This window comes from Amphiura filiformis, chromosome 16 (genome assembly GCF_039555335.1).
Source record: "Amphiura filiformis chromosome 16, Afil_fr2py, whole genome shotgun sequence".
NCBI classification, from domain to species: domain Eukaryota; kingdom Metazoa; phylum Echinodermata; class Ophiuroidea; order Amphilepidida; family Amphiuridae; genus Amphiura; species Amphiura filiformis.
The window spans coordinates 33,486,026-33,513,054 of record NC_092643.1 but is presented as its reverse complement, the minus strand read 5'-3'; the positions used below and the strand labels follow the sequence as shown (position 1 = coordinate 33,513,054).

The 27,029-nt window shown below is 38.7% G+C and overlaps 2 protein-coding genes across 3 annotated transcripts; one reads left to right on the top strand and one right to left on the bottom strand.

Annotated features, from left to right (window-relative positions):
• Positions 1–268: 268 nt before the first annotated feature.
• Positions 269–7,536, bottom strand: LOC140135896 (Fanconi anemia core complex-associated protein 24-like). The gene is made up of 6 exons (XM_072157561.1): positions 7,372–7,536; positions 5,722–5,893; positions 4,664–4,803; positions 3,933–4,085; positions 2,665–2,841; positions 269–1,531 (listed from the first exon to the last, which is right to left on the bottom strand). The coding sequence occupies exons 2-6, from the start codon at positions 5,849–5,851 to the stop codon at positions 1,451–1,453; spliced, it is 681 nt and encodes a 226-aa protein (XP_072013662.1). The 5' UTR covers positions 5,852–5,893; positions 7,372–7,536; the 3' UTR covers positions 269–1,450.
• A 350-nt stretch (positions 7,537–7,886) lies between these two features.
• Positions 7,887–26,557, top strand: LOC140135895 (DNA replication licensing factor mcm4-A-like). Of its 2 annotated transcripts, none has more exons than XM_072157559.1 (15): positions 7,887–8,018; positions 9,978–10,305; positions 11,421–11,588; positions 12,343–12,503; positions 13,077–13,280; positions 14,014–14,248; positions 15,160–15,402; positions 16,723–16,954; positions 17,938–18,135; positions 19,119–19,295; positions 20,329–20,577; positions 21,111–21,228; positions 22,383–22,624; positions 23,681–23,894; positions 24,329–26,557. In XM_072157559.1, the coding sequence occupies exons 2-15, from the start codon at positions 9,993–9,995 to the stop codon at positions 24,419–24,421; spliced, it is 2,847 nt and encodes a 948-aa protein (XP_072013660.1). In that variant the 5' UTR covers positions 7,887–8,018; positions 9,978–9,992; the 3' UTR covers positions 24,422–26,557. The 2 variants fall into 2 exon arrangements, with proteins under 2 accessions (XP_072013660.1, XP_072013661.1); XM_072157560.1 differs by having other exon boundaries at positions 7,909–8,027.
• The last annotated feature ends 472 nt before the right edge of the window (positions 26,558–27,029 follow it).

Genomic DNA, 27,029 nt, shown 5'->3' with positions numbered 1-27,029 from the left:
TAAATGGGCGCGAAGCGCGCGAAAATTTTTGCTATTTTGAAGCTAAACTAATGAAATATGGTGTAAAAGTCGATTAACTGCGCGCGAAGCGCGTGAAAATTTGCACTTTTGGGGCTAAAATGGGCAAATATGAGGTTAATTTGGTCAGAAACCCATTATCAGGCGTCAACATTGGGGGATGATTGTATGGACCATCCCCCTGGCAAAATATTGAGGGGATAAATCCCCCCCCCCCATCCCCCCCCGGGATCTACGCCTATGGTGATGGTGGTATATTGACATTTGGCTTGTTGGATTTGTCTGTAGCACAGTCTGTTACTCCCAAAAAAGAGTACATATCAATATTGTCAACAAATAGCAACATCTGTTTTTAGTTGTTTATGAAAGTTCATCTGTGTTGGTATATATTGAATGATTAAAATGCAAGAATCTATTTCTATCAATTAGTAATTTTGCTTGCCAAAAAGTTTTACTTACTAATAATTCGTCATCTCGTCGGAGGACTTCATCAGATGTGAGCATCTGATCCACTTTCCCGGGAAACTGGCTTCCGGTTGTGAGTAGTCTTACTTCCAGTCTTCAAAAGTGGGTCAAATACGTGACTTAGGAAATAAATGTCTTCCTCTCTATTCATGGTCTTTGTCCCCCTCTTTCTGATCGCCATCGCTTCTCGTACTTCTCTAGACTTTCTGACACGTTCCTTGCCAAGCATCTTGAAGTAAAAACTTACTGGTTTTGACAGGCAAAATTACTAATTGATTTGAAGTACAAACCTGATGAATCTATTCACTAAACTATTTCTACTTTTCTAGAAAAGATGAAAGATTGGGAGACATCTGAAAATTCCAAGGTAGGAATTTCTTGTGTTTAGATCAAAATTTTAACCTTTCACACTTTCCAAGCGGGAGTCGGCTGTAGACGACAAGTCTTTAAAAAAATTCAAAATTCAAAAATTTTAGAATTGTAAATTTTCATGACTATATTTGGAATCAGTATGAAAAATGCATTTAAATGAGTACAAACAAGCCTAGTATTGGTTCAGTGGTTTTTGAAATAATTCTTGATATTTTGAGAAAATCATTCTGTTTAATTGCTAGTGTTTAACAGCATAAATGAACTGCAACCATAAATTACATGGAGACAATCTCAAAAGTACTGCCAGTTGTTATTTTTCAATCAACTCATCAGTGATATTTTATTACATAAAAGTTATTTTATGTGTTAAAAAAAGTGTTCGAACCAGTGTTCGAAATAAGCACTACCACTAATCCTCTTATCCGCTTGTCAAAGCTGGGGTCAAAGCACTGGGGAAAACCATGACGAGCCATGCACATGTCTGACGGACAACCATTATTGATATTAAGCTTTCCATGCATGCTATTGCTTGAATGGCAGAGATCTTTTTGCAACCACCTGTTTAAGTTCAATTAAGATCAATTCTGTACTGGTATCATCTTTTTGGTTTGGTGTTGAACTCAAAGAATGTCCTAATATTGTTAGCGCTGGCTTTGCCTACTACCTCAGTGAGTTCCTGTAGAAGACAAAAGAAACAGAAATCAATATTAATCCTGAACAGAGACGAGGGGCAATACAACTTAAGTCACCTTTTTGATGATCTGATAACTGACAGAAAATCAACTGGCAACTTAGTTGCTAAGCAGCAGTCAACATCAGCTGTACACAGATCGTCATTACAACAATAGCATCGAAAAAGGAAACTGACAGTTTCTGAAACATCTGCAAGTAAGTGGATATTTTATCGGACTAGTCGTATGAAATCACAACTAACAATATTAATCCTCTACACCGGGTGTCGACTGCAGACGACAAGTTTCAAATTTTCTTTAAAAATTCAAAAATTTCAGAATTTTCATGACCATATTTGGTATCAGCATAACAAATGCATTAAAATGAATACAAACAAGCCTAGAATTGGTTCAGTGGTTCTTGAGATAGCTCTTGATATATTGAAAAAATATCTCAAAACTTGGGATTTTCATGTTGAAGTCTAAATCATTATAGTCTTTCTTTACTGACATATCTGAGCAACATCAATATCAGAGCTCAAATTTGGCACTTATAACCATTGAAGAGTTTTAATAATAAGATACATGTAGACGGTCACAGGTCAATAATCCGAAGGGCCATTAGTCCGAAAAACACAATAAATTGGTTACAAACCCTAATCCGTACCTAGCCCTAAACACCACCCTAACCTATACCTAAGCCTAATCTTAACCCTAAACATAACCCTGTTGATATAGTAAATATTCTACATATATATAATGACAATGAAGCACAAGCAAAACTATGTATGGTACATTAGTGACACACAGCTGGTGTTAATAGTAAGGAGTTTCCAGAAAATCTGTGACCACACACAATCTTTATGCCAAAATACCGTACATCTGCTCCCACTATAAACAAGCTTATGGTCATCTCCCATTTTTCCATGTGAGTAAGTTGAGTTTTGTCATGAGAAACCAAGCAGGTAGCCAGGGGATGTGGTTGAGGAGATGCACCCCATAAATCTGCAAAAGTCTGTTTTGTGTTTAAAAAATAGCAAAATTGGGCTAAAAACGTTTAAAAAATGTACCCTAAATCATAACTTTACATAAAACTCAATCTATAATTATGCAATCATAATTAAATCTGTAAACTCACCTCAGGGGAAGCCCTTGCAATAGCTTCAATACTACCAAACCTCTGCAGCAATGCATTAGCTTTAACAGCCCCAAGTTTTGGAATGAGTTGAACTGTCGCCTGCACAGATGCATCCACAGACTGGCCTCGACGCATCACTCTGAAGGGGTTTGACTGAGGCTTATACTGTTCATTAACCTGCAGAATAAAAAAAATAATTGCAATTTATAGATTTTTGATAGCATAACTTAGATCAAGTTTACTGGGTGTCAGGATTTTGTTGACAGATACAACTTTTTCTAAGTTATATCGAGCTGTTCCAGTTGAAATCCATACACCCCCTATGGAAGACATGACCTTAATCTCCCACACAGGGAATGTAGAATTCAAATGGAGTCACCCATTCAGGTAACCCCGTTTGAAATCTACACTCCGTGTGGGAGATTCTTCCATAGGGGATTTCAACTGGAATAGCCCATTTGTTTTCTTCCAGGAGTCTTTTCTGGTGATTGACAAAATTTCAGAAAGTTTGTGAACATTCACACTAAGAATGTATCTTGACTTTAGTGATACTCCCTTATTATTGTTTGGTTTAAAAACAATGAAATCAAGGCCTTTAAGACCCATTACATTGTTCCGCTATCTCAAGTGTCTAATATCTGTCACTCAAGACCTCTCAATTTAAGACCCAAAAAAAGGCCAATTTCATAAAACACTGAGGAAACCAAATTGAGCAAAGTTTCATCCTTCATCTAAATATCCATTCTTTACTGTTACATAAAGGGAAAAAAAGGGGGAGCAAAATTATTCTTCATTTGGTGTACCAAAATTTTAGACGGAGTGAACACTGATTTCCACCCCTCTTCTTTTTCAATTTTTCATGCTCTATTGAGGCCTACCATTAAAAACTATACACTGATCTGACTTGCCATTACTGCGGGGTCCCCGATGTAAAACTGCGGGGTCCCGAGGTCAAGGGTTCCATCCATTATTTATTGTGTGCTATAGGCCTACAGAATTGTACCCGGGAATTGTACACAATCATGAGTATTGAATTACAAATTAAATCTACCACTCTGGTACACCTGTGTTTCCGTCAATAGAGGGCCAAATACAGTAAACGCTTGGCGGATTTGTGTTTATGATTCCAAATTTTGAGATATATTGCTCCATCGGTTTTGGTGAGAAGCAAAAATGTGTATCATGCCTGTGGACAGTACAGTACATAGGGCCTAATTGGATAATGAGAAAAATATGAGTTCATTTCTGATACCAAAATCTCAGCTTACCATCTGAATCAATAAACTGGCTGCTTCTGTCTGGGATGCTACAAACAAAAGGACAAGACCCAGATTGATGACCCCAAATGTCTGAATGTCACTCAGGTACTGCTCTGTCATTGGTGTACGCTCCATCAGGACAATGCCACGCATCTTACCAGCCTATGGGAAAGAAAAACACCCAGGAAAATGGAATACTATAATTTATTACAAAATCTGTATCAGTTGAGGTTTAGTACAAATGACCACAGGGATGTGCCACAAACATGGGAAGCATTTTCGGCCTTATGAATGGTATATCAATGACCCCTTTATCTAGGCCAATTTTGGTATATGGGTCCTTTTTTCAAATTTTTTTTGGAAAATAGCCCAATTTTGTCTCAATCGAAATTTCCCCAACATTTTGGGGTAAAAACGAAGACACTTTGGGTTAAATTAGGCCAAAATTTTTGAAAAATTGGTATATATTGATGGGTCCACTTTCAAATACTCAGCGGCACACCCCTACTAAACCAAACTGGAGTATCCCTCCTCCCCCATGGCACACCCCTACCAAACCAAACTTGAGAACCTGTCCTTCTGCAACACACTCCTACCAAACCAAACCTGAGTACCCCTCCTCCCCGGTGGCACACCCCTACCAAACCAAACTTGAGTACCCCTCCTTCCCGGCGGCACACCCCTACCCTACGAAACCAAACTTGAGAAACGGCCCTCCTTCTCCAGAATAGATTACTTACTTTGTGGAGTTTCACCAGCTTTCTCCTGTATGCTGTCCCAGCAACAAGATCAGTTTCAGGGAGATAGATAACTGCAACATCTCCAGAGGGATGGAAGTCAACAACACCAAGACCATCTTCAAAAATCAGTGGAAGCTTCTCTGAAAAATACATCAAGAACACCAAGAAATAAAGTTACACTAGCGAAATCCCCACCTACCATACTTGTTGGGAGGACAAAATATATAGGGTTAATATTGGGAAAAGCACACACATTTTCCATTCTGGGTGCACTAAAAATGTACCCCAAATCACACACTTTGGGTGTTTCATGCACCCAAAACCACATACTTCAGGTGTTTAAATTTTAATACACTCAAAATCACAATTTGGGTGTTTTGGAAGAAATTGTGTAAACAAACAGCAATATCCCATTATGGGGAGGAGGTTACTAAAACAAAACAGCTACTATGCATACACATAAAATAACAGTGAAAAAGGGTCAGATTTTGAGCATAGTGGTGATTCGCTGTCATCATGCGATGTCAAAATCGTGAAGATCGTTGCCAGGTCAACTGGTTCACGCTATGTGTACGGAACCAGGATCAAAATGATCACAACACAAAGTGAATGGGTTACCTAACAGGTTTGGAAACTCTGCGTGAACTAGTAACTAGCTACAGTATGAAGTATTTACTACAACAGTGAATTAGGGGTCCATTTTCAGCCATATTATTATCAACATTTAGGGTCTCTATTTTGCCATCAATTATTCCAAATGTTATATTACCGTACAACATTTAACAGGAAATTTAATATGATTTTGGGTATTTCACTTTTCACAGTTACGCCATTTTAGGGTAGCAACTTTGCTACCATCATTTGCGCCATTTAGGGTCTGTTTTGAGGGTTGATTATGGGTAGCACTTTATTTGTGAGTGATTCCCCCCCAGGTATATAAATTAGTGGCAGAACAAGATTTTTTTCAAAGGAGATAAAAAATTCTGCCACCTTTGTGGTTTTACTGAGGGTAACACAACATTTTTTCACATCCATAAACTTATATCATTACATCATACCTTGTAGTATCTTGATCAATTCAGTTCTTTTCCACTTCGGATTAACAACCAGACTTCCTGGTGGGACTCTTCCACTATCATGTGCAGGGGTGGATGGAATCTGCGAGGCACTACTTACACTGGTGTTCATGACTTCTTCATTATTATACAGTGATATTATCTAGATATAAAACTGGAAGGGAATTAAGATGAATTTAGTTAATTATTACCATCTAGGTTGGTCCATATTTACTTTAGCAACTTTTTTGATGCAATCACCTGTCTTGATCGGCTGTGTTTACTTCTGAACTTCCATTGCTTTACACAGGTTTTGAATGCAATGGTCTCTAGCCTAGAATGTGAAGCTATCGGTGAGCAAATTCTTGGCTAGACTTCTCGAGCAAGTCCACATGGGACACACACTTAATTGGGTCCATCTCACACCTCCAGTTTATTTTAAAACTCCCCAGGAGTATTTACATTGTAGGAGGTAAAATTTACCAATCCACGATCCAAGATGTCAAAAATTCATGGCCCCACAGTAAAAACCCCAAATTACACAAATTTAAGCCTTTTGCAAAATAAGGTGCCTCAAGTTACTTCAGGGCTGTCAACTCATTGGGTGCGAGTTCATGCATTCTGGCATTTTCTAACAGTCTCACGCCAAGTAGTATAATCTCACACAAAGGTTGTACATGTAATTGTAAATATCCGGGTAAATATCACGCCAAGAGAAATTAGTAAAATCTCACGCATCATAAATATAAATAGTTGTCCCTACCCCCCTAGTTCCGGTAACTGTAACTCAGATCTGTGTCATGTTTATGATAAAGACTGAAGTCTTGCTGATCTTAAGATTCTCGAGCGCCATGACTCAAATAATCATGGGTCAAAATGAACATTGTAGTCGGCAAACTATAATTCTGTCCCTGTGTTCGACAGTGTCTCACCATGGTCTCACGCCAAGCAATTCGCAAAAGTAGGGGGCTGTCATTTTCTTCCGAAGGGGGGGGGGGCATAGAGTTTTTAGCCCAAATATAGGGGGGTTACAATTTTAACACCCAAAATAGGTGGGGTTATAGAATTATTTAAGGGCTGGTGACTTAAAATTTTCGCGCGCATTCTTTTAATTTAACAATCAAAATGTGCGCACAAATTTTGCACGCTCTGTGTGCCTTCTTTACACATACAATCACATTTTAACGCACTCCACACACTTTCTTCACTCCAAAGTTTTGGTGCACTCCTCGCCTTTCTTCTGCTTCTGCTTTGATACTCCTCAACGCTACATTTGTAACCAGGCGAGGAGAACTCTGGAACCTAGAGTTAATGAGTGTTCCGGCAATGAATAGTTTGACTTTAGTCTGTGTAGGCGGAAGTGGGGGGGGTGGTAAACAATTTACCCACGATAGGGGGGGGGGTCATAACAAAATTTACTCCGGTCACCGACATATTCATGACCCCCTCCCCTGCCAAAGAAAATGACATCCCCCCTTACTTTAGCGTTTAATTGCTTCCCCCCTCTCTCGGCTTGCCAGAAATAGCTTCTCCCCTTTCTGCTTGCAAAAAATTCTTGCTCCTCCCCAATATCACCCTCCCCCAAAAGCTCCTTAACATTGATATTCATTGTTTCATTCATGCTAACTTTCAAAACTTTTTTTTTAAGCTTACCTCACTTATAATTAATATTATTCATCAGTTCAGTTTATTTGGGGAACTTCACCAGCTCATGCTTCATCAGCTTGTACAATGACAGTGATCGTGACAAAGAAGATCTAATTTAATTAAGGTTTTGTTAATCATGTTAATAAAAATCTGTAGAGAAGACTGTTATTTTGTCATTTTATTTATGTCAGCGCTGCGCTGTTTAAAGTACCGGAAGTTGAAACATCAGCTGTTCGATTCGTGGCGCGAAATTTCTTTGTTTTGATAGGGCGCCACCTATCAACTTTTCTAACTTAGTACCAAATGTTTTATATCACTTTGTAATATTCATTAAAATAAAATATATAAATTAAAAATTAAGCAAATAATTTTATATTACAAAAGTTAATATTTATAAAAAACTAATTATTAGTAGAATAATTTCAATAATGAGTCAAATTAATTGGAAAAATTAAGAGTAAAAATTAAATAATTTATTGAATAACTTTATAAAAATAAAAGTACACTATTTTCTGATTTCCCGCGGAATTTTGATACACGTGATAATGGGCATTTAAACCCACGAACAACACACCGGTGCGATCGACGGTCAACAATAAACTTGTCTGTAAGGAAGAGGCTGTGTTTTCGTTGATGTTACCGAATTCTGCGTGGTAAGAAAGGTATTATTATATTTTATGTGTAGTTTTTAATTCAGTCTACATCGTGTTTGGTTTATCATGAACAGTTTGGCGTTGAATGATCATTTTGCTGCCTGGCCTTGAACAATAAATTTAAAGGGACATGGTCCATGTGGTCATGGGCATCATGATGATCATAATGTATGCTGCATGAACATGTGAATGGTGGCATCATCATGTTGTTGACATTGATATGAATTTATGATGTATTAATAGCCCTAGGCCTAGAACACATAAATAATATTTTGCTGTAAAACCTTTGACGACTGCATAGTGATAGTTTGTACTACTCTTTACGTAAAGTCAGAGGTAACAACCTGCGCGTGATAACTGATATGCGTACCGCGCGACGCAAACTTCATCTGCATGCATTGAATGAGCATGTTGTTGTCGAGATAAATTTGCATGCTTGTATACCGCCGTTCTTCCGTGAACGGCGGTGAACGAACATTGTAGAAACGTCCTGAAAACGTTATAGGAACGTAAAAAACGTATTGCATTGATAAAACTTACTTAGAACTATTTGCAGAGGCTCCAGAGCAGAGAGTACATCGAACCTGGCACAATAGTGCGATAGCTTGTGATACACTCAGAGTTCAGTGAATGCGAATGTTGTTTTAACTCCAGTGTAGTCCGAATAATCAGACCCAGAACACAATATTAATTTCTGACATGATCGTGTTCTGGGTCTGAACTGTTTCCAGTTGAAATCTTGATGCCAAATTGGACAAAAGAAGCACATGGTCCTACTTCAGTTTTTTTTTTTTTATTCATGTTGCGTGAATCACTCTATTGTGGACCATCCTTTTGAATGATACATTTGAGTATTTGGACAAGCGGAACAGTTTTGACAGGCCCTTTGTCTACCTCTCTGTTTGTAAACAAACGAGGTCGAAATTGTCCTCTTCTGCGAATACGAAAGGCAGCGTAAGGCCAAGTAAATAAAAAAACATGTTTTTCGTCCCCTCCCGATTTTGCATTTTTCTTTTTCTTTTGCAATCTTTCTGTCATAACTTTTTGTATTAAGATGCTAGAGAAGTTGCAACTTCTTCTTATAACCCTTTACAATAGTATTAGAAGCATTTGTGGAAGTGTTTTGTGTCCTGGGGTTTGTGATGACCAGAGGGGTTGACATCTCAAAACAACAAAATAAAAAGAGCCTCTTCATGTTTTTCAGCTTCTAATCTTACGCTATAAAAAGGATAAAAAGCGTCAAAATAGGGCATTTTTTCAATAAAAAATTAAAAGCCCCTCTTTCTCCTATTTTTCCAAAACCTGGACGAGAAACATGTTTTATTTGTTACTTTGCCTAATAGTATGGCACTAACTCCAGTGCTATTGTCAGCCTATATGTGGGAAATACAACCAATTCTGTCGGTCCGTGTCACGTCACTTCCGGTTGATGATGTTCGAGTGAAAACAAGTCCCTGATTCGATTTTTGTTGATGATTTCTGTCATTGGTGTTATGTAAATTTCGATCGCAAATAGTCAGTGGAATCAAACAACCGCTTTCTAAGTCTTCAGAGTGGAAGAAACTTACTTGATTTACCGCTTATATACTGACAAACTTAAAATTAAATTCCATGGTCGAGTGTTGTTTTTTCGGAAATTGAATATCACTCCAGCAACATCGCTATGTAGCCTCCTTCACAGTCGGCTTCTGTTCATAACAAACCGTGAGCCACATGCAGTTTGGGCCCGAGACTAGAGATAGCCCAGATGTCCGACCGACAGAATACAAGATACAACAGAACAGGCGTTTCCATCAGTGAATTATTTATTAAAAAGGCACCCTGTGAATGCGTGCCAAAAATTTCTTGCCCCCCCATTTTACCCTCCCCAGGGCTCATAATTATTGCACAGCCCCTAATGGTTTATTCCCATAAATCTCACTGACACTGCAAACACTTGTTCTTGTTTAACATTTTCAGAATTAAATCATCAATATGTCTTCCCCGCCTAGCAGTACTGTCAGCACTCCTCGCAGCCGCAGGAGTAGCAAAAGGAATAGGCCGGAAGAATCAACCAGTCCAACAGGAACGCCAACCAAGCGAGGGCGTAGCGAGGATGCGCCAAGTGAGAATGGCACGCCATCACGCCGTAGTACCAGGTCTGCAATTAATGGAACACCGCAACAGAATGGTGCAGGGACGCCCACTCGCGGGCGTGGTAAGAAAGGAAGCGATACGCCCTCGTCGTCAGTAAATGGGACTCCAGGAAGGAGGAGCACAAGAGGAAAAGCAAGTGATGCGGGAACACGTAAGTCAAGAATTGACATTTGAAACATAATTCACATGTATGGAAAAAACTGTGCAGTGTGTTTTTACCGCAGTGATTTTAATTACCGGAACTACACAAAACAAAAACTGGAAAATTGAACACTATCAATATGAAGGCAGAGGGCGAGATGGCCGAGTGGTTAAGGTGTTGCGCTGCCGGCCGGGAGATACGATCGACGAGGGTTCGAGCCTTGGGCTTGCCTTAGGTGAAAATTCTCTTCCCTCCCAAAAAGTGGTCAGAAATCCTTCAATTCAGTTCAGTAATTAATTTCAGAATTTAATTGAAGAATTTCTTCTCGCCCCCATACACTGCTTAGCACGTGCAGATATAGGTAGTGTATGTGCTTCGTCCGTGATTCGGAAGTCACGTAAAGCCGTTGGTCCTGTGTTCAGGAGGATTCATCCCTGTGCACGTTAAAGTGTCAGAGCTATTCGAAAAGAGAAGGGGGACCATCCCCGGTTCTGATATCTGCACTCAGTCCTAGGTTCCTGGACAAGTTGGCGATAAGTACAGCTAGTCTGAAACTGCCGACTCAACCAAGAAAGAAGAAGTACCGTAGGTAACAGAGTTGCACATCCAGCACAAAAATTTAAAAAAACAGTGTTATATTTTATGATGTGTGTTTTGTATACCCGAATGCCAACATTAGTACCCAGTTTTAACCACTGTTTTATCAGTGGAACAGAATGGTCGACTGCAGATCCGTCGGATAACCCTTTTCAATGGGAAATGAGCTGCTTGGATGATGTCACAATGAGGTTAGCATTCCATATTGAAAAGGGTGTTCCGAGGGATCTGCACTCGACCGGCCTTGAATGGATAAGACATCAACTAGTAAACAAGTTTGTGGGTTCAAATCCCATACCGGCAATATTTCCTTGCCTTTTTAGTTGGTGTGTGCTCCGGCCAGGATTTTGTTTGTTTGATTTTAATACTTTGGGTTGGTTTCTGTTCACTGTTTAAAAAATCCATCAAGACTAAAATTCTCAGTGGATGTTGTTACACATCTCGCTTTCCAGTGTTTTGTCAAATTACTTACAATGCATTTTACCCACAAATTAAAATATAAATCTGCTTTAAATTTGACCCCACAGCACGCCGTAGCACACGTGGAGCGACTTCACCATCCTCCAAAGCCGACAGACCTCTTGATTCATCTCCTGGTGGTGATCTAGCTCCCATGCCATCATCTCCTGCTTCAGCAGGTTCCAAAGATGTCCATGAGACCTCGCTCTTCTCCAGTCCAGGACATTCCAAAGTTGGTAAGTATACGTTTTGTAATTTTCAATCCCCCTTTCAAAGTAGGCAAATCTAACCGTTTCTTCTGAAGTGGTCCCATGTGTAAGAGTTACAGTCCTGGAATGTGAGAAAATGAAAGATCATCAAAATTGCAAGAAAATCCTGATTCATGTAGATCAGGGTGGGCAACCAACAGTTGGCGGGATGCTGATGACAAATTTTTTGTAGCCCGTGAGCAGGGTCTTAGGCAGGATTTGAAGGTTTGGGTGTGTAAATTCACAAAACTTGGGAGTGTAAATTTAAGATTTGTGGGCAAAAACTGTGTGTGTATTTACAAATTTTGGTGTGTAAAACACTCCCTACACTGCTGGCTGCCTAAGCCCTTGCCCGTGAGATCTTTGGAGAAAAGAAAACAGCCCTTAAAATGTGCGGCTTGTTTTGACACTGCCCATAAATAACCAAAAGGTATGCAAAATTGGTGACAAGGGCCCTGTGTATTTTCAGACATACAAAAATATAGCATATTATACTTTGTTCAACACATAAGTGGCAAGGCTCTTAACATATGGATTGATTTAGAAATAATGTTGTGCATGCAGTTGGGTGCTATGTGAATTTACGCAGCACAAGCTGGGACAAAACACAATATATTTTGCCACTTGCAGATTGAATTAAGTAAGGGGCCCTAATGACCTCTGAAAATGTTGAGATATATTTCTAACACTGCCCTATCCTGTGTCCTAATTTCAACAAGACATCTTTTTATTCCTATTCCAGGTGCTAGTGAGATTGACTTGAGCTCTCCTCTCAACTATGGCACCCCTAGCTCAAGGATGAGTGGCACACCTGGGAGAATGGCAGGCACACCCATCAGACCTCGCAACGACATCAGGAGCGAACGTAAAGTGCGTCAAGTGAATCTTGCTTCGGACCCATCTGTAAGTGGAATTTTTGCATTCGGCTGTTTGGAACCTTTATCTTGAACATGTTGGGTGTAATATTTATTTTGAGGGTTTGAGAACCAGAAAGCCTTAACTCCTTTGTGACTAAAGGCTTTCTGGCTCTCAACCCTCGATTTTGAAGTTGTTGACAATGTGTATATCACAAATGAATAAATGATAATGGTGGATTGTATGGTTAGCAATTCATGCAAAAGTTCAGAGAAGGATACAAAGATAGAAAAGAAATTACCCCAGTAATATTAATGGTGCCATTTTCGGTGCCACGCAATGTGCTGTATTCGTATTTGAGATCTTAAATCCAGAATTAGTTTTTATAATGAATTTATTGATCGCTCATACACACTGAAACTTTTCCACTTTTTAGCATTATTTGTTATTTTCAGCCCAATTTGAGCTTGTTTAGCATGATTTTGCACTATTTTCCTCTTTTTTAAAGCATTTTCCTCTTTTTTTCACAAATGGTAGGTTTTAGGTCTGCATACACAGAACTACTAGTTACCTTGTGTATTTTTTTCTCTAATGACCATACACTGCTTGCATTTAATCAAGGGAGAACCAACAGAACCCATGACTGGAGGACCAACCAGTGACCAGCCTGGCGCCCCTCAACTGGTCATCTGGGGAACGGACGTTGTGGTCAGCGAAGCAAAGGAACGCTTCTGTCGTTTCTTGAATCGTTTCATCGACCCCGAAGCAGACGAAAATGAAGGAATCAATCCAGATGAACCGCTTTATTTACAGAAGTTGGACGAGGTATGTTGGTACTTTTTTTGTTTATTTGTTGACATTTGATGTTTAAAATTGGGTGGTCCAATTGCAGTGATGCCAACGCTGTATCTTAGGCACACAATTGGGCTACTTGGCAATCACTTGCCGCTACTCCAAAAGCTGTGCCGCTACTTGCCTAAAATTGTGCTACTTAGCAAAAGTCAGGTCGTGGCAGTAGTTTGATGTATTTTCCTTTCAATTTAGCCGGATTTATAAAGGTTTTGTGTCTCTCTGAAGCTCCAAATTTCAATTACAAAGTTTTGTGACTACCCATTAATTAACTACCGGGAATTTTTAAGTCAAGTGCTTTTCTGGCCAATTGGGTGATTTGCGTTCTTAATTCAGGTCAATCCGCCCAAATGTCCAGTATTGGGCGCTTATTTTTGGAAGCTTTAGAATTGGGCTACTTGAGACTCCTTTACCGTGGCCGTGGAAGACATGGCAACACTGTCCAATTGTAACACAGTAATGGCTGCTGGCTAGGTGGGTTATGCCAGGTTACTCAGTGGGAAAATGAATCTTGATTTGTGGGAGTCGATTGATTCTTTCTAAAATAATTAGTTTAGATTTTGAAAATATACAAGAATCGACATCAATTTTACCATGTGATGGACGACATGCAGGGACCAATGAAACCTAAACAGCCACTGACCAAGAATGAACATTTGTGGTAAAATGTTTAATCTAAGAAATCCAATATTCTCTTTACTTAAAACAGATCCAGACCTTAGAGCTGCCATTCTTGAATGTCAACTGCAAGCACCTGCAGCAGTTTGATGCCGAGCTATACCGCAAGCTTGTCTCCTACCCGCAAGAAGTCATCCCGACCTTTGACATGGCTGTCAACGAGCTGTTCTTTGAGCGTTATCCCGACACGGTGCTGGATCATCAGATTCAAGTACGCACATACAATGCAGAGAAAACCAAGAATATGCGAGCACTAAATCCAGAAGGTAAGCAGGAAAATCCGTATTGGGCTATTCCAGTTGAAATCCATACACCCCCTATGGAAGACATGACCAATAATCTCTCACACAGGGAGTGTGAATTCCAAATGGGGTTACCTGAATGGGTGACTCCATTTAAAATGGATTTCAAATGGAATGGCTCACTCTAGATATTTACTCTCTATCAAGCATCTGGTTTTTCAGAATCAGTGGGAAAGGAATGTGATAACACTTTCAAAATTACTATAAATGCTTGGTTTCATACTTTCCTGCTGCTTTGACGACAATTTTACTTCGTACCAGAAACGCTAGCAGCAAGGTCTTAGCCAGCCATAGGTCTGCCTGTCTTTAAGATGGGCCAATCTAATTTTAGACTGGTAGATTTAATGGATTTTACAGATGTGAAAGCTCTAAAACAGATGATTTTAAGGGTATATGAAGTGGGACTAATTCAAAGTGACATGTAAAGGCCAAATCAGGACATATTTGATCCCAGTGACCCTTACATGGGTATAGACAAGTTGTTTTATATTTGATGGTCAAATTTTGGTATAGATTGGACGGGTGGTTTCTGATTTCTAGACAATGGCTAGTGGTGACCAGTGGCAAGCCGGTATATCGGCAGATCGCTAGGAGTTGAATTCAAGTCAACTCGTGAGCGCTCTGACGTATGAGAAATGGATACAATTTTTGGTCGAATTGATGAGCACAGAGCGGTGCTGAGCAGCAACATTGGCTTTCAGAGTCATGCCGCTGTCGCTTAGTGGTGTGCTGATCTGCTTGCAGAAAAGTTATAGCAGCACAATGAAGCCGCACACTGCTCAGAGACAAGCGGCAGAAAGTATGAAACCAGCATGGCAGCATTATTAATATTGTTCACCTTTCACTGATGTTTGAACTCTTTTCCTTCCTGTTAGATATTGATCAGTTAATCACCATCAGTGGCATGGTCATCCGCACATCAAACTTGATGCCCGAGATGCGCGAAGCGTTCTTCCGATGCTACGTGTGTTCGTCCACAGCCGTCGTGGAGATCGACAGAGGTCGTATTGCGGAGCCAGCCATATGTCGCAACTGTCAGACAAAACATAGCATGGGGTTGATACACAACAGGTCGCAGTTCTCCGATAAGCAGATGGTCAAATTGCAGGAATCGCCAGGTAAGGGAGAGGTGTATTATGGGTAATGTGGGATGCATTGTGGGTATACTATAATGAAATCAATTTGTCATAGATTCAAATTTGTTGGTGTATAGTATAATGTTGATTTGTGCAGAAAATAGGTGAACTATAAAATGTGTATGGTGCAGCTAGGGCATTAGGGTGCACTATTTCCATGGCAACCCTGTGATTCACAGTTGCAGATAACAAAATGATGCCGAAATAGTCCGATAATGGTATAATTGTTGGGTTACGGGTGGCACCAACAAGGAAATTTTGTATTATTCTGTTAAAGAATTAAAGGCAGATGGTCAAATTGCAGGAATTGCCAGGTAAGAGAGAGGTGCATTATGGGTATGGTAGGAGGCATTGTGGGTATGATGAAATCAATTTGTATTGCCATGGCATATAGATTCTAATTTGATGATGTATAGTATAATGCTGATTTGTGCAGAAAATAGGTGAACTATAAAATTTGTATGGTGCAGCTAGGGCATTAGGGTGCACTATTTCCATGGCAACCCTGTGATTCAAATTAGATAATCAAATGATGCCGAAATAGTCCGATAATGGTGTAATTGTTGGGTATAGGGTGGCACCAACAAGGAAATTTTGTATTATTTTGTAAGAGAATTAAAGGCAGTTACAATTCAAGTTTGAATTGATGCATGATTTAAGCCCTGGTAGTTGTGTTCACAGTTCAGTTCATGTGTTGATCCAAATCACAGAAAAGACGTACATCATCCATGTGCAGAAATATATTCTTTTGAGGGTCAGGCAAATGGGCTGTTCCACGTGCAAAAATTATTTATATTTGCATCATTTCGAGGGATCAGTGACACAAAGACGTAACTCCATTTTGTTCATTTTAAAGAAAATGTTCATTTTGATTAGCTTAAATGTTGCATTACATAAAATGGTTTCTCTATGAAAGGATCATATTAAGTGGTGTTTAAATAAGTGAACATTTATTTAATTTGCCCAATAATTATGAACAACACAGAAAAAGGGTGATTTGTTGGAGATGCGTCTTTGTTACACTGACATGAGAATGGTTTTGAAAGGAGTTATGTGTTTATGTTTACTTACTAAAAAGTGCTTAGTTTTATGAACATTTTGATAACAAAATCTCATTTTCGCAAAAACATGGAGTTAAACCTTTGTGTTACTGACCCATCGATTTGTTCTAAGCTACAGAAAGAAGCAGCAATTTACCCAGCTCTCAAACAATCAGAAACATGGAAATTATGTAAGCAAGCATGATTCACAATTCTATTAGCCCATTACTGAATTCCATTTGATCACCTATTATTATTCCAGATGATATGCCAGCAGGTCAAACGCCACACACAGTCGTCTTGTACGCGCACAATGATTTGGTGGATTCCGTGCAACCAGGTGACCGAGTCACTGTCACAGGCATTTATCGCGCAACGCCGCTGAAAGTCAACCCACGGATGCGCAACGTCAAGGCGGTGTACAAGACCTACATTGATGTGATACAGTTCTGCAAGGACAAGGCGGGAAGACTACATGAACACAGCGATAAAGAGTAAGTTGTTTGTCATGGTTACCTGTTTGCTATAAGGACAGTAGATTTTGAACAAATCATGACCTCTGTGGCTTTTGTGAGGGTTATAGAAAAATTTCTTGTAAAAAGCAATGCATCTTAAGCAGTTATGTGTAGATCAGGGATGTAGCTACAGTGGGCGGTGGTGGCCGGCAGAGCCCACCACTCAAGTTTTGGAGCCCACCACTCAGCTGCAATTTTAGCACTGGAGCCCACCATTCAGAGGCCAAAATTGCACAATTTGTGCAACTAGTCTGCAAGAATTTGGTCCATTTTTCATTAAATGCACCCTGGTAGATTAAGCTTCAGTGTTGGAAGTGAAGACCTGTACAATGGGTTTGTTGTGCCAAACTAGACCCACCCATATCTGAGTCAAGTGGTGTGCATTTGTTGACCCATACAGTGGCACAAAGAAAATATGGGTTTTGACGGGGCAAAATATTTCAAATTTGTAGGGTGCACTATGAAGGGCAATATTGTGTACCTCCGGATTGTTTTGGTGCATACCTTGGCACAACAAAAATATTGGGGTTTTGTGGTATTGATGGTTTGTATGTTGCAGCTAGGGCATTAGGGTGCACTATTTCCATGGCAACCCTGTGATTCACAGTTGCAGATAACAAAATGGTGTCATTTCCAGATAGTCTGATAACGGTATAGTTGTTGGGCACAAGATGACACCGACAAGGAAATTTGAGAAAGAGGACGAACATGTATTTGTTCTTCCTGCAGCTAGGCAAAATGGCTTCTCCATGTTTGAAGCTTGATGTGGAGTGTAGACAAACTTCTGTGAGTGATAGTTCATAAAATATCATGACAAAAGTACTGTACATTTATTGTTGATCTCTATTATTTAGCCATATTTAGACCATATTTAGCCCAATAGAACTCATGCATATGTGGAATAATTAATGTAACAAAAAATATCTGATCGATGTCATATGTGAAACTTACGTTCTTTACAGCGATGAGCAGCAGATGTTCTCAGATGAGCGCAGGCAGGAACTCATAGACCTATCCAAGAAGGACGACATTTACGATAGATTAGCCAAAGCATTAGCACCTAGTATATACGAGAATGAAGATATCAAGAAGGGCATTCTGTGTCAATTATTTGGAGCCGCCAGGAAGGACTTTGAAGATACTGGAAGAACTAAATTTAGGTGAGTTACGGCAATGAAAAATAGGATTGCTACGATTGAGTAATTACAGTTTCTGAACCCGCATCGACACCCGCGTGGAGAAAGTCAAGTAACATAGGCAAAGATATTATTCCCAAAGAGAACAGGCTCAGTCCTGTTGCTCTTGGAGGGCAAAATAGTGAACCTTCACCAATTTTTTGGGTGCGAAGAAAATAGTGTGTTTTGTGGGGTGAAATATTCAAATCTTGTATGTTGCAGCTAGGGCATTAGGGTGCACTATTTCCATGGCAACCCTGTGATTCACAGTTGCAGATAACAAAATGGTGTCATTTCCAGATAGTCTGATAACGGTATAGTTGTTGGGCACAAGGTGACACCAACAAGGTAATTGTTATTTTTAAGAGAATTGAAAGCATTTATTTCAATGCCATTTGATTTATGAATAAATTAATATGCCCTGGTAGTTTGTGTTCATAGTCCAATTCAGGTCTTGAGTTCTTTGAGATCCAAAGCATAGAAAGGACATTAAAACTAACATTGAATTTGTCTCACAGTGAATATGAATTGACTGCTTGGAGCACAAAACCATGGACTGCCTTTTACGGCTCTCCTTAAATCTGATATAGGAGTGATTTTTAGCTCTCCTTAGTTGACCATTCTCTCCTTTCATTCTATTTGTAAAATGCTCTAAACAGCTCTTCTTGAAGGTTCCAGAAGAGCTATTTAATGCTCTCCTGCAAATTCCAAAAAACAGTCCCTGCAGAGCATGCAAGTACTTTTTCAAATCGGTCATTTATACACTTTACTGTGAACATGAATTTTCAAGTGAAGTGGATATAGGACATTGGGTCATGTCAGATAATGTTGCGTGATCAGATTTGTATTAGTAACGGCACTACGTTTCTGAAATGTCCAATGCTGTTGATGATGTTTGTAAACATTACAGTATACAAGTGCGGTACAAATATGGTAATTTATTGTGTCTCGTCCAATTAAATTTACAGGTCAGAAATCAACATTCTATTGTGCGGTGATCCCGGTACCAGTAAATCGCAACTATTGCAATATGTACATCATCTGGTCCCAAGAGGGCAGTATACATCCGGTAAAGGATCCAGCGCAGTCGGTCTGACAGCCTATATCACAAAAGATCCGGAAACAAGGCAACTGGTTTTACAAACGTAAGTTGAGAAACTTAAGCAACTTCAGAGAAAACCGCATAGTTGTGCATCTCTAGCGCGTACCCTGCGAGAAGTCACTGAGCCCAATAGATGACCGCATAGGTATCGGATACGACTTTCTCATGGGCTGATGTTACTCTGAAATCGAACACCACCGGTATTGTAGTAAAGTGGTGAGCAAATGTTAAGTAAGGAATTTTTTTGGTCATACCTTTTTCATAGGGAAAATAATATTATTAGTGGATTATTCACATTTTGTATGTTGCAGCTAGGGCATTAGGGTGCACTATTTCCATGGCAACCCTGTGATTCACAGTTGCAGATAATAAAATGGTGTCATATACAGATAGTCTGATAACGGTATAGTTGTTTGGCACAAGATGACACCAACAAGGACATTTTATTTGTAAGATAATTAAAGGCTATTACAATTCAATTGGAATTGATGCTTGATGGCTGCTTCCATGTTTATGCATCTTGACTTAATATTTCAAAACCTGTTGTATCTAGTGTGCCATAGAAAGCTATTATTTAAACATAGGGGGACAGTGCTGGTTTCATTAGTGAATTAAATCTAGCCAAGTTTTAAAGAAAAGTGTAGCAGAACCTTTAAAAGAAGTTGGAATAAGTGTTTCCGTAGATGAAGTGCATTTTCATGCAATACCGGTACCGTAAATGTTCGCCCAACAAGAATTTGGGGTATGTGCCCTTATTTACTGGTGGGATTTTTTATGGGAGAGCACTTTTAGTTTGACTAAAATTCCAGTTATGTCAAGGGAGTCCATAGCGCCATTAGGCGAACGTTTACGGTATTATAATTTATTGGACTTTAAAATGATGAACATCTATCACAAATCAATTTTGCTAGGTATATATTGATTACAAGAAAAGTGAGTTTAGTTTTAAGTTATTACACATATTGCACTCTTCAGTATTCCATTAATATTAGCCTGCAATTTAAGTAAGTTTGTCTTCTGATTCTATAACTTAATGATTCATAATAAACATTTTCAAAATGCACTTCTCTTTTCAGTGGTGCGCTTGTACTGAGTGATAATGGTATCTGTTGTATAGACGAATTCGACAAGATGAACGACAGTACACGATCCGTCCTCCACGAGGTGATGGAACAGCAGACGTTATCTATCGCCAAGGCCGGTATCATCTGTTCTCTCAACGCTAGGACCTCCATATTGGCCGCTGCTAATCCCGTAGACTCTCAATGGAACCCTAAGAAGACCATTATTGATAATATTCAGTTGCCACATACACTCCTGTCTAGGTGAGTTGTCAGTCTTGTCATTTTAACAATGTCCTTACAAGTGTAATCCCATATATCATACTAGCAGTTGCAGCTTGCGATTTTTTAAATCGCTAACAACTCTAGTAGCGTTTTCACAATTGCTACTAGCAGCCACTTGTGATTAGCGCCATAGCGACTAAGGTGCTTTCATGTCAACTGGTTGCGATTTGATCAAATAGATTTGTACAGTTATATACAGGCCTGGAAATTTTTTTTATTTCTCGGTAAGAGAGATTTCCCTTTCAGCAAGAGAGATAAATTTCCCTCCAACTTAGCAGGATTTCCCACTATTTCTTATGTATTTCTTTATCCAGAAAAGCACAATTTCCATCCAAATGACCAAATCTCCCAGCAAGGAGATTGTCAAATTAGCTCATTTTTTCCAGGTCTGGTTATATAATTGAAAAAATGAATTATTTTGGTAAACTCTCCGGAAAGATTTTATTGATTTATTGAAGGAAAAGAAATTATGAAAAGAAAATGTCTAGTCAAATTTTTGTTTATAATTTCAGGTTTGATTTGATCTTCTTAATCTTGGATCCACAAGATGAGATTTTTGATCGTCGATTGGCCAACCATCTTGTCTCTTTGTATCATCAAGGCAAAGAAGTATCAGACGATGAGCATTTGGTAAGTAGCTTGGGAAATTGTGGTTATATTGGCTAAAGATGAGAAACTTGATTAATGGGTTGACCAAGTATCAAGTGAAGTCAGTTGCCAGTCTCTGATGAGAAGATGATTGTTGACTTGTAAAGGCATGTCGAAGTGGTCTAAATTTGTGATTTTGTGGAAATTGGTGAGAATCTCATCAAATAAGTAAATGGGTTTAATATTGTCCTTTTTCCCTTAGCAAAACACAATTTGGTGACATGTGTATTTAGATTTTGTATGTTGCAGCTAGGGCATTAGGGTGCACTATTTCCATGGCAACCCTGTGATTCACAGTTGCAGATAACAAAATGGTGTCATTTCCAGATAGTCTGATAACGGTATAGTTGTTGGGCACAAGGTGACACCAACAAGGACATTTGCTGTTTCTTGTGAAAAGATAGAAATCCCCCAGTTGCAATGAAGCGACTTCACTCATTTGTACTGGGAGTGTAATAATGTTTCTTTTGATGACAGGGCATGGGATTGTTAAAAATATTAGGGCATTTGGTGACAATGATGCTAGAAAGAGGACCCTTAACGAAGGACCATTGATATATCGAGAATCAATAAATCGACTAGCCAATAACATATGACATAATAACTTATGATATCACCGATATCACTTTCTAAAGAAAATTGATATTTATCCAAGTTGTCGATAATGAATAAGAAGGATCAAAAAATCAGGGGGAAAAGGACTGAATTTTAATAGCTCCATTAGTCGATGGAAGTTGGCTGGCTCCATAAGTTGCTTTAAGGTGGTTGGCGCATCTGTGAGTCCAAATGGCATCATGCATCCTTTTATAGGTATGGGAAATTTACGGATGAATGTAGAAGATATTCAGAGTAAAATTGGGAGGAAAATTGATTTATCGATTTTGATCAATATTGAGGGGCCAATATGATTTTTGAAATCCTGGCATTGACGGTCCAGTCGGTTCTTACTCTTAACAGCTCCTATAATGAAGTACCCCCTGGAGAACAAAATGTACATCTCTGCAGTAAAGATTATATAATTTAGTTTTTCAATAGTGATTATAATTTCTCCCATATACAATTCTAATGCTATTCTCTGGATCTTGTTTCAGGTTAGGAATAATGTAAACAATGTTTTTTCTATCAATTCTTTTCAGGACATGGCCGTTTTGCGTGACTACATCTCATACGCACGGACATACGTCAATCCAAAATTAAGCGAGGATTCAAGCCAGATGCTGGTGCAAGCATACGTAGAGATGCGCAAGATTGGCAGCGCTAAGGGTATGGTGTCCGCTTATCCCAGACAGTTGGAGTCTCTGATACGACTTTCAGAAGCTCACGCTCGTATGAGATTCTCAAGCAAAGTGGAACCAGTGGATGTGGATGAGGCTAGGAGGTAAGTGCCTTGTGGATAAAGAAAAATAAATCTTGGCATTTTATAGGTTACCCTTTGCACCATGTGTTTTATGGTTTCAGATATAGGGTTGGTAGAATGCACATTGCCCATCATTTTCACCAAAACTGCCTTTCCAAAAATTTGACCCTGAAGCCTTGATTTACAAGTCTTGTCTTGTTTTGAGTTCACAGAACTTGTTCTAAAAGCATTAACTTTGCCTGCCCAGGAGCAAACTGCCCATCCAAAATGACGGGTGGCTAGCTAACACCCAGTGCTCAGGGGTGTCAGCCAGTCACTTGATATTTTATTAAACTTGTTAAAAATCTGTGTGTGATAGTTCTTTTTTGTTAATGTCAGGAAGGTCCACTTTTGTTGACAGTTTCATGATGGTTATTCAAATAGGCCCATGTGTTGTCTTCATTTCATTTGAGTAAGAATCTGACAATGCAATCACTCAGATCATGGATGCCTCTTAACCCTAACAGGACTGTATACTACAAAATACTACTTGATATATGCGCTGTTCGTGCGTGCATCCCACGTGGTGTGATGACGCAATCGCCCTAAGTAATATATAGGCACGGTTTCATTGGCCAGCGAAGCCCAAGACCCATGGCAAAGTGTCGCCGACCCAGTGGTTGGCATGCGAGGGGTCTCGGGTTCGAATCCCACCCAGAGCAAACAACTTCTTTCTTTGTTTTCTCTCTTTATTCCTTCCTTCTTTCCCTTCCCGTCGCCAAAAAGCCCTTAGGCGGTTAGGGTTAATGTACCTCCAGCACTTATCAGCAAGAGCAAGAAATCCAACGACAATTTACATCTTTAAGATTGAATGTTACAAAGGTTTGCGCATGCTGTGTTTAGCATGTGTTTTAGACAGGACATATTACCCGCAGAATGCAAACAACTACATATATTGAATCAAAGTTTTCTCCTTACAATAATGCTAGCATAATACAAGTAATTCACAAGTTGTAATTCCATCTCTCCTGATGGCTCTCTTACAGTCTGTCCGAAATCGAATTCACTTCTACTTCTATTATTTCTATATATTCACAGGTTACACTATGAAGCCTTGAAGCAGGCAGCCTTTGATCCTCGCGACGGCACCATCAACATGGACATCCTTGGCACAGGAATAAGCAACACGGCACGCAAGCAGCAGAAAGAAGTCGCAGAGGCGGTCAAGAAGTATGTTGAGACTCACAAAGGCAAACAGGTCACCTTCAAGTACAATGTGTTGATGGAGGAGTTCAGGCATCAGTCAGATGTGGTAAGTCAACTGCAAAATATTATCACGAATAATTTTTTTTATTAGCAAAAATTTAATTTTTTTGGGTTTATCCTTTGGTGCAGACGATTGGCAAAGGTTGTAATGTCCATGTAGTTCCAGTGCAAGGTGGTGGATTTGTTTTTTGCAATTTCAATGCTCTACCGTATTATTTCACTATGAAACTTGCACAAGTGTAAATAACCCCCTTGTAGCAGAAACTGGCACTGGCTCTATTTTCATGATTTTGTGACTTTACCCCATTTTGAGAATTTCTGGTATTATAGGATTTTGTGAGTGATTTACTGGTTTTTAAAATCAAAGTGGAAGCTCCAAAACAACCGTAAAATAAAGCAAACAGGCTGTATGTCATGGCTCTGTAGTTCAATTTTAAAACTTGGTAATAATTTGCAAATTTTTCCATTGTTTATTTTCAGCCTATTCCCAGAGATCTGTTTGAGGGCGCTATCAAGATATTGGTCGAGAATGAAGATTTCTTCCGTTCTGGAAACACGCTCCGCAAGTTATAGATTGGCAGAAGAAAAAGACAAAGGTTATATTTTAAAATCTAAAAACAAAATTATCTTTTATACAAAAGAAACTCTAACCATATAAATGTATATTGAACAATCCAATATTATGCAAAATATTGGTCAGGTTGAATGATAAAATGTGTTGTTTTCTATAGATTTTTTTTTTAAAGTTATATTATTTCGATAAGTATGCTGAACATTCAGTATCACAGTACCGGTGCAGCTGGTCCCTGTGTTGTGGAGTGGTTGAGCTTTCGTCAGATGTGTCTCAAACTTCATCCGGACCGTGGAAGTCAGGAGCACGTCTTGATGAAAGCTTGACCAATCACACAGGGACTGGCTGCAACGGTACTGTGATAACTGGCAGCACTTTGTTCTTACAGAAATGCTATAACTTATGAATTAACATTTGAGAAAAGCCTGTCAGCTTAATTTTATTTTATTTATTTTTTATTTTTCAAATTAAAGAAAAAATGTGCAGGCTCAAACTGCTGTTATTTATGTTTGGTAATAACACGAAGACATTGTGATTCAAAATGTCATTGATTTCTTTAAAAAAACAAAACAATTTAATGTTGTGTAGTCACTTTCATATTGGTGTTGTAGATATATTGTGTATATAGACCAATATTCCACGCTCCTACACAGTATACTCTATTATAATTGTCCAATTTTGTTGTAAATATGATGGTTTTTACCATTTCACAAATTATGTCGGAAATATGTAAAGTAAAATTTGTGGTGTCAATGAAATTGACACAAGTTCAGATGGAGTGAACTTTTGGAAACTTGCTATATATATTATTATTGCATTTAGAAATTACACTTTTGTACAGAATTACTATTTAATACGAGAATAGTTTCAGAATTGTACAGTTTCATTACAACTTTCAAAATTTGGAATCGGATGAAAAATATGTTTCTGGTTTACAAGGCAAAAATGTTGTTATAACTCATCTTGGTTAGTACTTTCAGTGTGTGAAAAGTGTGTGTCAACTCGAACAGGTGAGCTCTAAACAATAAATTAACATGTTGTGTTTTATAACATCAGTTAACAAATTTGATCTTATACCATGTTTAAATTCTTGTTATTTATTGCTGTATACAGGGGTCAGTTTATGAACTTTTTGTGTATTTAGAATTGTGCATAGTGCTTAAGAACAATCGGTCCACTCGGACACAATATAGTATACATACTATATGGATAAGTAAACATAAGTTTTGCAAACTGACCCTTGGATATTTATCAACAGACAAAGAATTGACCAATGGAGAATTAGAAACACTTGTAAGGCATGGTAAATGTTTAAATTATTGCCAACCAAATACAAAGTTGTGTGTAAACAATTGTCCACTTTCAACAGCCATAGCTCAAAAATTGAACAAGAAGTTGCGGAGCATGAGTTCTTATACCCAACACACGAAAAAGGTCATATAGATGCCTATTGGGGTCAAAGAACTATGTACTGACAGATGACCATGTTTTACTGTGAAATTGTGATCGCTAAATAACATTTGCAAGGTTCAACTGCTTGTTAACAGTATATTATATATAGATGGCTCAGCGTAACAAAGACTTACCTCCATATAAGACCCCCTGGGTAATATTATTCATAAGCATGATTGCAGGTAATACACAACATTACCTAGGGGGTCTAATGGAGAAGAGCCTTTTTGTTGCACAGTCCTTAATGTATACTATGGTTCGCCTCTAGTGACGTAGGTGCATATTTTGTGACGCAACGGCGAAAAAGCATTGACGTCACTACCGAACTTGAGGTGAACCACAGTGTCCTTCATGTAAGCATACATCTAATAAGCGTATTGTTTGGTAAGGGATGAAATCAGAACTCGACCGCTGGTTTTGTCCGGTTTCCATTGTTTAGAACAATATAAACCAAACCGGACAGAACCGGCATTCAACCGCCGGTCAAGTTTTGATTTCATCCCTAAGCCTGTAAAATCCCCGTCATGATACTAGGCTGAGTTGAATATGTTTACATGAAGGTAATAACCAAAGTTTGTTATATTGGTACTGAAAAGTTTGAATTTGAAAAATAACCCTAGAAAACCTTTTGTATACTACATTTGTATTGACGTTTGTAGTTAATAAATAATTGAAAATAAAACTTTTGACTCTTGTTGTGTTTATTAAATGTACTAACTCTAGGCCTTTAACTCCAATTTACTGTCTGCAAATTTGACTGTTTGCATATGCAAATTAGGAAATCAGGGTGGTTTGGAAACGTTTCTCCATCATTTTACTTACCAAAATAGTTTCCATAGGGTAAGAATACGCAATTTTGTAGGCCCAAAAACATACCCCGATTTTCCAAAAAAACGCAAAAATATGATTTCCTGCCAAAAACGCAAAATCTAATTTTTTGTTTTAGGATTTTTACGGATTTGGAGTCCCTGGAGCTAACATCAAGTGCTGCCATTGTTTAAAAAAATTGTGTTAAAAAAACCATTTGGAGAGTCCCTCAACCTAGAGCAAAGTACTGCAATCATTTGTAGTTAATTTTAAAAAAAATTGGAAAAAAGTTACCAAAAATTTACTAGTTTGTATCCAAATAGGACCGATTTGTAACTTGTGTTCACTGCA

What these genes read in the sequence shown, in the direction of transcription:
- LOC140135896 (XM_072157561.1), bottom strand. Translation starts at nt 5,851, where the DNA reads ATGAACACCAGTGTAAGTAGTGCCTCGCAGATTCCATCCACCCCTGCA. An exon ending in AGCTGGTGAAACTCCACAAA is followed by an intron (nt 4,086 to 4,663) that starts GTAAGTAATCTA and finishes TCTTTCCCATAG; the next exon opens with GCTGGTAAGATGCGTGGCAT. An exon ending in CCAGTTTATTGATTCAGATG is followed by an intron (nt 2,842 to 3,932) that starts GTAAGCTGAGAT and finishes TTTATTCTGCAG; the next exon opens with GTTAATGAACAGTATAAGCC.
- LOC140135895 (XM_072157559.1), top strand. Translation starts at nt 9,993, where the DNA reads ATGTCTTCCCCGCCTAGCAGTACTGTCAGCACTCCTCGCAGCCGCAGG. An exon ending in CCACATACACTCCTGTCTAG is followed by an intron (nt 20,578 to 21,110) that starts GTGAGTTGTCAG and finishes TTATAATTTCAG; the next exon opens with GTTTGATTTGATCTTCTTAA. An exon ending in GATGTGGATGAGGCTAGGAG is followed by an intron (nt 22,625 to 23,680) that starts GTAAGTGCCTTG and finishes ATATATTCACAG; the next exon opens with GTTACACTATGAAGCCTTGA.